The sequence below is a fragment of the Siphateles boraxobius genome, unplaced genomic scaffold, assembly GCF_051911475.1.
Source record: "Siphateles boraxobius isolate OS27281-9 unplaced genomic scaffold, OSU_SipBor_1 41, whole genome shotgun sequence".
Classification (NCBI taxonomy): domain Eukaryota; kingdom Metazoa; phylum Chordata; class Actinopteri; order Cypriniformes; family Leuciscidae; genus Siphateles; species Siphateles boraxobius.
In genome coordinates this window covers 36,160,771-36,171,733 of record NW_027509042.1, presented here as the reverse complement: position 1 = coordinate 36,171,733, position 10,963 = coordinate 36,160,771, and the positions used below count along the sequence as shown (strand labels likewise).

Below are 10,963 nucleotides of genomic sequence, written 5' to 3'. Positions count from 1 at the left end.
GTGCTATAACAACATACATCCATGCAGTCCCTGAATTCACTTTTCAGTGTATATAGCTGCTAAATCGTTTTATTTTGAGTCTGGACAGCAAAACGTAGCTTACATTTAATCAATTGTTCGTGACTAAGTTATGTGTATAAATATGTATTGGGCCATTAAAAAGAGGGGTCGCTAGCCGTGGTGCTGAAACTCGCCTTCAGTTTCCGCATTAGTTTCGTTAATAGACCTACATATTGGTTATATGTGTCTATGCAAACTACTTCCATATATATTTAATATGGGGGCGCCATGAACTTGGTCGATTGTCTTACAAACAACTCTCACAAATCACGTTTCAGAGGTTACAGTAAATTAAAAATCTATTTTCTATACTTGGTCGTGCAGTAGGCCTACAAACAATTGTCTGTCAACTGAAAACATATCAGACACAGACGTCATATATGACTTGATTACCTCAGTAATAAATTGATTCGTTTAAAATTCATTCATATGCGCGCGCGCGCGCGTGTGTGTGTGTGTGTGTTTGTGTTTTCGTCCCCATGAGGAAAACAGCTTATAAATCATACTTAGTTATGTTTTTTGATAATCTAAAAAGTTTTCTGCGATGGTAGGTTTAGGGGTGTTAGTACAGCATTAAGTCTATGGAAAATCCACAGAAATAAAATCACAACGTTTGTGTGTGTGTGTGTGTGTGTGTGTGTGTGTGTGTGTGTGTGTGTGTGTGTGTGTTACGGCTGGACATTGTGCACTGACGGCTGGACATTGTGCACTGACATTACTCACTTTCTCCTGTACAGGTAGTTCTCAAGAGAAGCGTCTTCATTGTGAAAATGGCCTCAGGGGTGCATGAGTCATTGAGAGAGTAAGAACCAGCTGGTTTAAAACGAGAGAACCCCCAGAATTTGTGAATAAAGCACGTGGTTCGGGAGTTCGAACATTTGATTGGCTGGATTTTGGTGCAGTCTGATAGAAGTGTCATTGTGACGGAAGGCTGCAGAACCGGCCGCGTGTCGGCCATAGGAATTCTGCGGGCGCATTCCGCTCCGTCTCTATGGCAACGGCTTTATTACTGATCCAGATCTAGAGTGGGGTGAGAAAAACTAAATCTCGTACAATATCTGTCTCTATACAGTATTAAAACCGGACGCCCAAAATTAAACGATTAGATACAACCTAGTGTCAGTAAACGTATCACACCTTATTACTAATGTTACATAAATGCCCCAATATTCAATCAATGTTCTTGAGAGTGAAGCAGGAGAGGTTGCAGAGTCAGACATGAATGTTAATGGGCTGGAAGAGCCGTAATAGCCCTTAAAGCGATATGCCATGGAGAAATGCATCAGCAAGCATGAATTAGTCATTGTTCTTGAATTAACCTTCATTATGTTAAGATCATTCTTGTTAAATAAGCCGTTTATGTAAGTGTATGTTCTTGTCTGCTGGATACGGATGCAGCCTAGGAATGAGGTTGCTGTGGAAACGCCAGCAGCTGGAAGTCAGATCCAGGGACCACAGCAAGGATGAAGCAGACAATTAATAATTTACAATATTTCTTTCGGCTTTCTATTTTTACTACACATGACTGTCAGACCTTTGGTGGGAATGTGGGATTAGTCCCTGGCGAATGCCATAGGCTATCCTCTCAGTAGGCTACTAAATTGAGTTATTTTTTTTTGGTAATTATTGGTACTTAAACAAATACACACAAAATAATGTCAAAATGCTTCTCTTGGCGAGTATTCACATAAACACAGTCAGTTGTTTTAATACAAGTGAATCGTCTTAAAGAGACAGAAGTCTAATTTACCTGCTGCCAAATTATGAGATCATTTTACAAATATCTGGGGCCAATGAAAATGCTTGAAAAAAGTTGAAAAAAGTTGTTAGTTACTTTGGAAAACTACAAGCCACAGTGGCTGGTGAGCAGAAAAGTTAATGTCAAGCCCTGCCTTCAACCATTCATGATTCCACTGAAACAAAATAAATGGATGCAGTTCAGACTACTTACCTGTAGGTTATTATATCAAAAGTATGATACAGTTTTTGTCAGAAAGATTTTATTAAACTAAAGGTTAAAAAAGCTAATGTTCTTCACCTCAATATTCAGCAAATAAAGCACATTAAATGGTACATTGGTTAATAGTCAAAGTATGGAATGACAACTTCTGAAGCATAACAACTCATTTAAAATAGAAGCAACTTCAAACTGAATTTTATTTTGTAAAGAGGTCAGGATGATTGCACGGTCTTTCTCTTTCTATCAAGACACAAGAAAACATTGAAAATTTAGATATATACACACTGACAAATAATATTCATATAACACAGTTGATCTAATTACCATACTGTATACATATCAAATATCATCCCTCTTAACCAATATCAGTATATTTCAGGTAATCAACACAAGCGATAGTCTGTTTATATTTGTTCTTTATCCACGAGGGGGCTTATGTCTTTCTGTACTACAGGCTATATTGGTATGGGCTAATCTTGGTTATGAGATTATTTTATTCTCCCTGTGCATGCAGTTATAGCCCCTCTGAGACACTCGGCGGAATTCGGAAGACATAATCCACAGCTAGTATTTATGAAAATAACAAAGGGGCCAAGAACATGAACAGTCACAAAAAGAAAGAAGAAGAAAAAGAACAGAACTAAACTAAAATGATATGACATTGTATGCTATTATTGGATAGAAATGCCATAAAATTGGATGTGAAATAACAAAATTGGTTACACTGTATTTTGATGGTTTAACACATTCTGTTAAGTAATGTTGCACCAACATGTCTAATCTCATTAGAGTATTAGTATTAGTTAGAATAAGTTTGTAGTTGCAAAGTTATTTATAGTCAACATGTTCAAAAAGGACCATCAAAATAAAGTGTTACAACAAAATATGTTCAAGGTATCCAGATAACCCAATATTCTTGCATGTAAGCATTTTAGTATGTTTCAATGCAAGAGCTACTGTTCATATTTTTGGAGTCTGTAAGAGATTTGGCAACACTTTATTTCAATAATCCACTTTAGACATTCTACTAACTATAAGTAAATTTGCAACTACATGTCAACTTAAGAGTATAGACTGTCTGCAACACGGTCCTCAACAGACATTCTACTGACTATAACTTTGCAAGTTCATATCAACTTATTCTACTAATCATAACCATAACATAACATAACAATCTACTATTAATGAGAGTTATTTGACATGTAGTTTCAAATTAATGAGTTAGTTGACCTGTAGCTGCAAAGTTATTTATAGTTAGTAGAATGTCTAAAGTAGACTATCGAAATAAAGTGTAACCAGAGATTTTTTTATGCTTTTGAAAGAAATCTCTTATGCTTACCAGGATTGCATTAATGCTGTGTCAAAATGTTAAGATGTCAAAATACAGTAAAAACAGTAATGTTGTGAAATATTATTTACAATTTATAATTGATAGCAAATCGAAATTTGCTGTTACATTAGAACAATTTAATGTGCCCTTGCTAAATAAAAATATTAATTTATTTGTTTGTGTGAGTGTGTTTATTTAAATAAACCCTTTATTTATCATTTATTAGTCCCTTATATTTAAGTAGACTGTTGTACAGTATATTTTTAAGTATTTAGTTGAGTACGTCAGTTGTGCTGAAATCTGTCCATCTTTTTGTCAGTGGTTTATTTGCAAGCTTTTATTAACAACCTATTTTTATGATACAATGGTTCATGGTAAATACGCATTGATGCAAGGATGTATTTTTTTGCAACAGTAATTTTCATCCCTTGACACAACATTCATGAAACTTTGCCAAGGACTTCCAACGAAAACAACTCGCCCACACAATGGTTAGATAATGTGAACGAGGGGGAGTCATCAATGAAGCTTTTGATGATTTCATACAAACATGAGTGATGATGAAGATTGAAGACTGACTTGAATCAATAGTTATCATTACAGATCAGCTTTGGAAACTTTTTGATAGGTGTACTATAGTGGCATTTATCATGTCAGTGATACCGAAGGATGCTCTCATCTTACATTGCACATTTTTCACTTCAAATCTGCAATGACAGTTTGTTTATTTCTTGCACCAAATTCTGTTCTCTTTCCCCTCATGACAAATGACACTATCCATGGATTTTGTTCTTCCTTGGGGCCTTTCATATCCCAGGAGAACATTCCTGATGAGACTCGATGGGGATTAAGCTTGTTCCACCCACCTGGCACAATTATGAATAAAGTCTCAGAGCTGAGAGATATATTTATATAAGCCCTGAATATAAGCTCATTCAGCACCTTCAGGATTCAGCTTGTATGCACAGGGCAAGTCAGGGCAGAGCAGCGTGTGTAAGTTTTCACTGGAGATGAGCTTATCAGAAGGTTTCATTGGTTACAACATAGAACACTATTTAACCCTAAAGCCTACTGCATCACATTTGATACACACATTTCTAAGGCCTCTAAATTATCAACATGATCAAAACCTATTGTACACAATCTACTACATGCCTTCTGTTGTCTGATGGATAGTTTATACTTTTTTAGAAGGTAAAAGGCAGTATGCCATATAATTAAAAAAAAAAAAACTTCAGGTTGAGGTACATTTTTTCTTGCTGTGAATTCTTTACTGAATTTTATAAAGTAAACATTCAAATAACTTTTATATTGTTAGTTATATAGATTAATACTTACTGGACTGAAGCAACTTAGGTTTACTTGATTATCCAGACATATGTTTTTTTTTTTATAGAAAAATCATGACAAAATGTGAGCATCAATATATCAGGCTTTTGAAGATCATTTATTTATACATCTCTCAGTCGTCATTGTATTGCATTACATTATATATTTTGCCCCCACAATAAAAACTACAGAGATTTGATCATGAAACGAAGCATTTAAATATCATCTTACGGGAAGATATAGAGCAAAAACTGATATTTAGTAGACTGCAGGTATAACGATCGCATTCATCTATATTACAAGCTATCAGAATTGTAGGTCATATAAATTACAGCAACTGCACCAAATGCTCTGTTTGGGCCTCTGAACTCTTCCATTAAAAAAATAGTTTTGACTATTATTTCATATGATTGCATATCAGGATTTTATGCATATCAGGGTTACGTAAGATTGTAGCTGTACCATGAGGCTTTATGCTATGGAATAAGAAGGGAAAACAGGTTCATAACAAAACCTTCATATCTATTTTGGACCTCTATTTTTGGGAGAGATATAAAAAGGATGCACTTATCAATTATACTAATTATATTATATTATATTATTTTATTTCAAATTATTTTATTTTATTTTATAGTAAACTATGTTATAGTGTATTATATTATTATTATTATTATTATTATTATTATATTATATACTAAATATTGCTGCATTTCTCAATGTCAATTGGTATGTGAATGACAGATTGACACAATCACAACAAGGACTGATTTGTGTGGGGTCATCACTTCCTGTACCTTCTAGAACATCATTGCCAGAGTGTTGCCATGGTAGCCAGCAGTGGCAGTAACAGCAGAGCCAGAAAAAAAGAGTGAGAGATGCTGGCAGCTGGAAAGAAGTGGGAAGAACGTCTGTTCAGAACACAGAATAGAACAGAAAGTAAAACGAGAACATAAATGGGGACAATATGATGGGTGCAAATCTGAGAAAAAAAAATACAACTGTTTACTATTGTAATATATTTTAAAATGTATTATTGATGGCAAAGCTGATTTTTCAACATTATTACTGTCATCAGTGTCACATGATCCTTCAGAAATACAGTAATTCTAATATGCTGATTTTGTGCTCAAGAAACATTTCTTATTATTATCACTGTTGAAAACTGTCGTATAGTCGTATTTTATTATTTTTGTGGAAACTGTGATACATGCTTCAGGATTCTTTGATGAATAGAAATAAAAATAAAAAACATTTATTTGAAATGATCTACCTATTTTGTAGATATATAGATAGATAGATAGATAGATAGATAGATAGATAGATAGATAGATAGATAGATAGATAGATAGATAGATAGATAGATAGATAGATAGATAGATAGATAGATAGGTAGATAGGTAGATAGATCAACCCATATATATTTGAGTATATTGACAGAGCTGAATTTTGATGTATTTAGAGCACAGAATAGAACAAGAACATGAGAACATGAGTGGGGAAAATGTAATGATGGATGTACAGCAGAGGAGATGTACATCTCGGGCGTGTTATTTTTGGAGGCGGTGGGTGATGGGCATGATAGGTTGGTGGTAAGAGGGTGATTTGAGTTGTTTACACCTGATTAAACTCTCCTGATGAAGAGTAATGGCTGCTATAATTAACATAGCAGCAGGTGCAGTGTTACTTAAAAAAAGTGCAGTGGCCTCATTCAAGTCTAAACTAGGTCAATGAGTTTGTATCAACATCCTTATAAGTCAACCCCCCCCCCCAACCCCCACCCATTCATATAAATTATGAGTATGATGAATATTGATGTTGACCATCAAACAACCATTTTATTATGGGTATGTCATTTTGCACTCGATTGCCAAAAAGGGGGGCGACTGGTAAGGGGTTAACTATAAGCCTTTCTCCACTCACGTTCTAAGTTACATTACCATTCTGATACATCGACTTGTATACGAGCCTATAATGAACTCTTCCACTTCTTCTTCTGAATCAGTTTCTGGTTCAGATATATATGGCTGAATTAAACCAGTATTTCCTCGTGCAGTGTTTACTTACTACATTAAAGTTGACTGTGTGGATCAGGTATTCTGAGCTGATGTGAGTATTGAGTGGAGGCGGGGCTAATTTGCATATTCATTGCCTGCATTTACTAAATTAAGTAAGGGTGCAGAGTTACATTCAAGCTATTGTAAAAAAAAAATGACTACAGTGGGACTTATCTGAAAAGCCCTATTGTAGCGGAATTGATTTGGTTTCATAATGATGAGCTTTGCAACATTAACACATTGAACTTAATTGAAACAGCATTGAACAGAGCTGAATAATGACGCCATTAGACCTATATACTGTTGCTTCACAGTTGAAATTGAATTTCTGTCTAAATGGGTGATTTTATAACATTAACACTGTCTATTAATGTGAAGCTTTTGAAACAATCTGCATTGTAGCCTGCAGCGCTAAAAAGAATAAATGTGACTTGACTTGGATTGATCCCGGTCAAATCCCTAGGGCAGTTGTTTCTCCATGACATTTTGACATCAGAAACAGATATTTACCGAAGCTGTTATGTTACTGAATTTCATGGCTAGTTATGAATTTAACTTGAAACGATATAGAAAAAAAATCCTTTCTCTATTTTCTGACAACGTAAAACACCCAAACGTTTCAATGCAAAAATCAAGGGCGCCATCATGGGGCAACATGAGAGACTAGCTTTTTATCTTCTTCTTTTTTCATTCATTATGTATTGGCCACGTAATTTATTAATTCATAAAATAAACAGTAAATTCATATGTTTATGTATTTTGTGTTTTTTTTATTCAAATATTTCTATTTGAACATTAATAATGTAACAGCGAACATTAATAATAGCTATGTTATGAAGTTGTGATCGTGATAACCGATAATAGCACCTCTGTAAGACACTTTTAGTTTATCATCATAAGACTTTTTCCCACTTTTTATCTATTTAAAGTCATTTTTAATAAAACACACATTTTGATTAAAGTTTTCAAATTATAGGTAAACTGAGGTCTACACCTACTGTAAAGTCAAGTCAAGTCAAGTCATCCTCATTTATATAGCGCTTTTAACAATGTAGATTGTTTCAAAGCAGCTTTACAGAGATAAAGATATAATTTAAGGTAACAGAAAAGGTAAAGCCAAAAAGTAACCAGCAGAGGGCGCTCAATGATCGTCTCCTGCGCTGCCAGCCTGCTGTCTATTTGAATGCTCCTCGCCTATCAAAATACTACATTTACTGGACCTTTGTAACCGACTGTGTTTTGTTGTGCTGTAAAGCCGCTTTGCTGTACTTCAGTCAGGCGTGTTGACTACATTTTCATATTCTCCTTAATTCTTCTTGATTTACATTTTTAACTTAATTCGACGAAAGTCCAATGGGAATTTCTGTGAAGTTCAGAAACGGATGAAAAATACCTTGCCAGTAGCCTAAATATTTCCACAAATATTAATGCTTTGTTAGTCTCTTATTTGCTCTGATACGCGGTTAGAATATATCAGCACCGTGGACAGCTCTCGATGAATTACTTATTCTTAAATATATGATTTTAATTTTATCTGACCAAATCGTAATAATAATCAAACGTTTTGAGCTGCAAAACACAACAGATCTGGCAACAATAGCACACAGTAGAAACACTACAGCCATCATCTCGTGCTTTTGTTTATTGAAAATAAAATACAATCCGACAAGAACAATATACATTCTATGTCTGACATTAAGGGAAAAAAATGAAATAAAACAAAAAATCTAATCTAAAAATCTCTAATCTGAATTGAAAAATTCTGTTAACAAAATGCTAAATCGTTATAAGTACAAAGGCTAGGATAGCCTTATAAGCTGTATTCCATCTTGATTTGTTATAAAATAATTACACTCCAGTTTTTTTATCGATCTAACGTTAAATTTGTTGATAAATTAAAGGAATGGCGAAAAGCACACTCTTTTTTCTGGAGTTTGAAAAGCGTTTATTGCCTTATTCGTCTCATATAATGCTGTCACTTGATTCACATTAGCCAATAGGAGAAGAGCGGGGGCGGAGTTAGTGCTGAATTCTGCGGATTGATTGGATCTGATTGCTGTGGGCCTGGGTGCCGAACTCATTATAGTTCCTGTATTCTCCCTGACGTCTGTCTCTCTCAAAGATATACTGGTATCCACGGTAACCTGGAAACTGGTAGCCCACCCACCTGCCGTGAGAGGATGAAGAACACATAAATTAGATAAATCTGAGTGCTGAGAGAATAATACAAACATAACATATATTGAGGCAAAATGGAGGATGACTTACGCTCCATTGTTGACTTTCATAGAAGGAACCTCCTTACTGCACCAGCCCATGGCTTGAAGAGAAGGATAGTCGTCGCACATCTCAAACTTGCGTCCCATCATGTCCTCACACTCATACAGGGTAATTTTACTATCACTGTGTTTCTGGCGGTGAAAGAGGACACACACAAAAGAATATTTTGAAAAGTTTGTAGGCTATTTCAGATGCAAGATGTCATGTTCATTTTAAAATGCTATAAAATTAAAATGATGTACACATTGCATTTCAGCAGAGTATATTGTATGTCTATATCATACAATGCCCTTTTCAATATTTATATATATATATATATAATGGTTCTGTGATATTTCACAAACAAATTTGATTTGAACTCAAAATTAAATGTAAATAAACGAGACACTTAAATGTAACTCACAGCGCATTTGATGGGTCTGAAGGAGAGCAGGTGCTCAGTGCGGTAGCTGCTGTTTCCGCTCCAGGCCTGATAACAGGGATAATCTCCTTTCTCTAGGATGAACTGCTGACCCTGAAACTCTGGATACTCATAACCCACCCAGCTGTAAAAAATAGGATCAATGTTTATATTATCTCAAGAAAAAAAGGGACAAAAACCTATTAAAAATATTATAAACTACACAAACACACATATATATATATATATATATATATATATATATATATATATATATATTAGTGCTGTCAAATCGATTAATTGCAATTAATTGCATCTAACATGAAAGTCTGTAGACATTGTAATTAGCGATTACAAACTAATCACAATTAATCGATGGCTGTCTACGATTAATCACGATTAATTGATTTTACAGCACTTATATATATATATATATATATATATATATATATATATATATATATGTTAGTTATATATATGTGTGTGTGTGTGTGTGTGTGTGTGTGTGTGTGTGTGTGTGCTGTCAATTCGATTATTCACAGTTAATCGCATATAACATTAAAGTTTGTAGATGTATATACAAACTTTTATGTTATACGCGAATAATTGATTTGCCAGCTGACACACACACACACATATATATATATATAATATGTGTGTGTATGTATGTATATATTACATATTTACAAACTAATGTATATATAAATAGATATTAATATGCGATTACAAACTGATTGCAATTAATTGATTGCTGTCAATTTGACTATGTATGTATATGATGGGGTTCTTTTTGAGATATATGTTAATATATCTTAAAAACAACCCCAACTTATTCATAATCACACACATACAGTACACATGTAAGACACTGATATCAGCAAAAGAAAATCAGCTCAAACACACACTTACGGGCCATTGTCCACCTTGATAGATCGGATCTTTTGGAAATTCCTGTCCAAAATGTTCGGGCACTCCAGCATGAACTCGCAGCGCTTGCCCTGGAAGTTCTCCTCTTCCCACACTGTGATCCTCCACTGCCCCCTCTGCTCCATCTGCTCTCGCTGATTCATGATGGCCGCCTGTCTGCTCTCTCCAGCTACCGGCAACATTAAGGGATAAGGTTAACAATACAACACCACCTAAACTCACCTGAAAGATCACAAGCACTACTATCAACAACATTCAGGCCTAACCTATGACCTCAGGACATTACTGTTAGCATCAAGTTGTCAAAAGCAATAATGTGAGACATGTACATTCTTCTTTTAGGTCACTTTAGAATAAACACTTTTTGTTCTATTCGGCCATTTCAGTGTGGTTGCGACAAGAGAAAGGTACCTATCAGACATGATATTCACAAACTGATGCCTATCTGCTCTAAAACAACCAATAAATAGTTTGCAGTCAAAGATAATAGGGGCCCCATGAATCCAGCGATGGCCGAAATGATTCAATTCCAAACATTGCTTTGAAAATTCAATTAGCAACCACCAGAAATGGGTGACTTTTCAGTCCATGGAAAGATTCACAAAGGCCTCTATCTCCCATCA

The 10,963-nt window shown here is 34.8% G+C and overlaps 1 protein-coding gene across 1 annotated transcript; it reads right to left on the bottom strand.

Moving 5' to 3' along the window:
* Positions 1-8,654: 8,654 nt before the first annotated feature.
* On the bottom strand, positions 8,655-10,483 carry cryba2a (crystallin, beta A2a). The gene is made up of 4 exons (XM_077199987.1): positions 10,323-10,483; positions 9,417-9,558; positions 9,002-9,144; positions 8,655-8,900 (listed from the first exon to the last, which is right to left on the bottom strand). The coding sequence occupies exons 1-4, from the start codon at positions 10,481-10,483 to the stop codon at positions 8,753-8,755; spliced, it is 594 nt and encodes a 197-aa protein (XP_077056102.1). The 3' UTR covers positions 8,655-8,752.
* Between the last annotated feature and the right edge of the window lie 480 nt (positions 10,484-10,963).

What these genes read in the sequence shown, in the direction of transcription:
- cryba2a (XM_077199987.1), bottom strand. Translation starts at nt 10,483, where the DNA reads ATGAATCAGCGAGAGCAGATGGAGCAGAGGGGGCAGTGGAGGATCACA. An exon ending in TCAGACCCATCAAATGCGCT is followed by an intron (nt 9,145 to 9,416) that starts GTGAGTTACATT and finishes TTTCACCGCCAG; the next exon opens with AAACACAGTGATAGTAAAAT. An exon ending in ATGAAAGTCAACAATGGAGC is followed by an intron (nt 8,901 to 9,001) that starts GTAAGTCATCCT and finishes CTCTCACGGCAG; the next exon opens with GTGGGTGGGCTACCAGTTTC.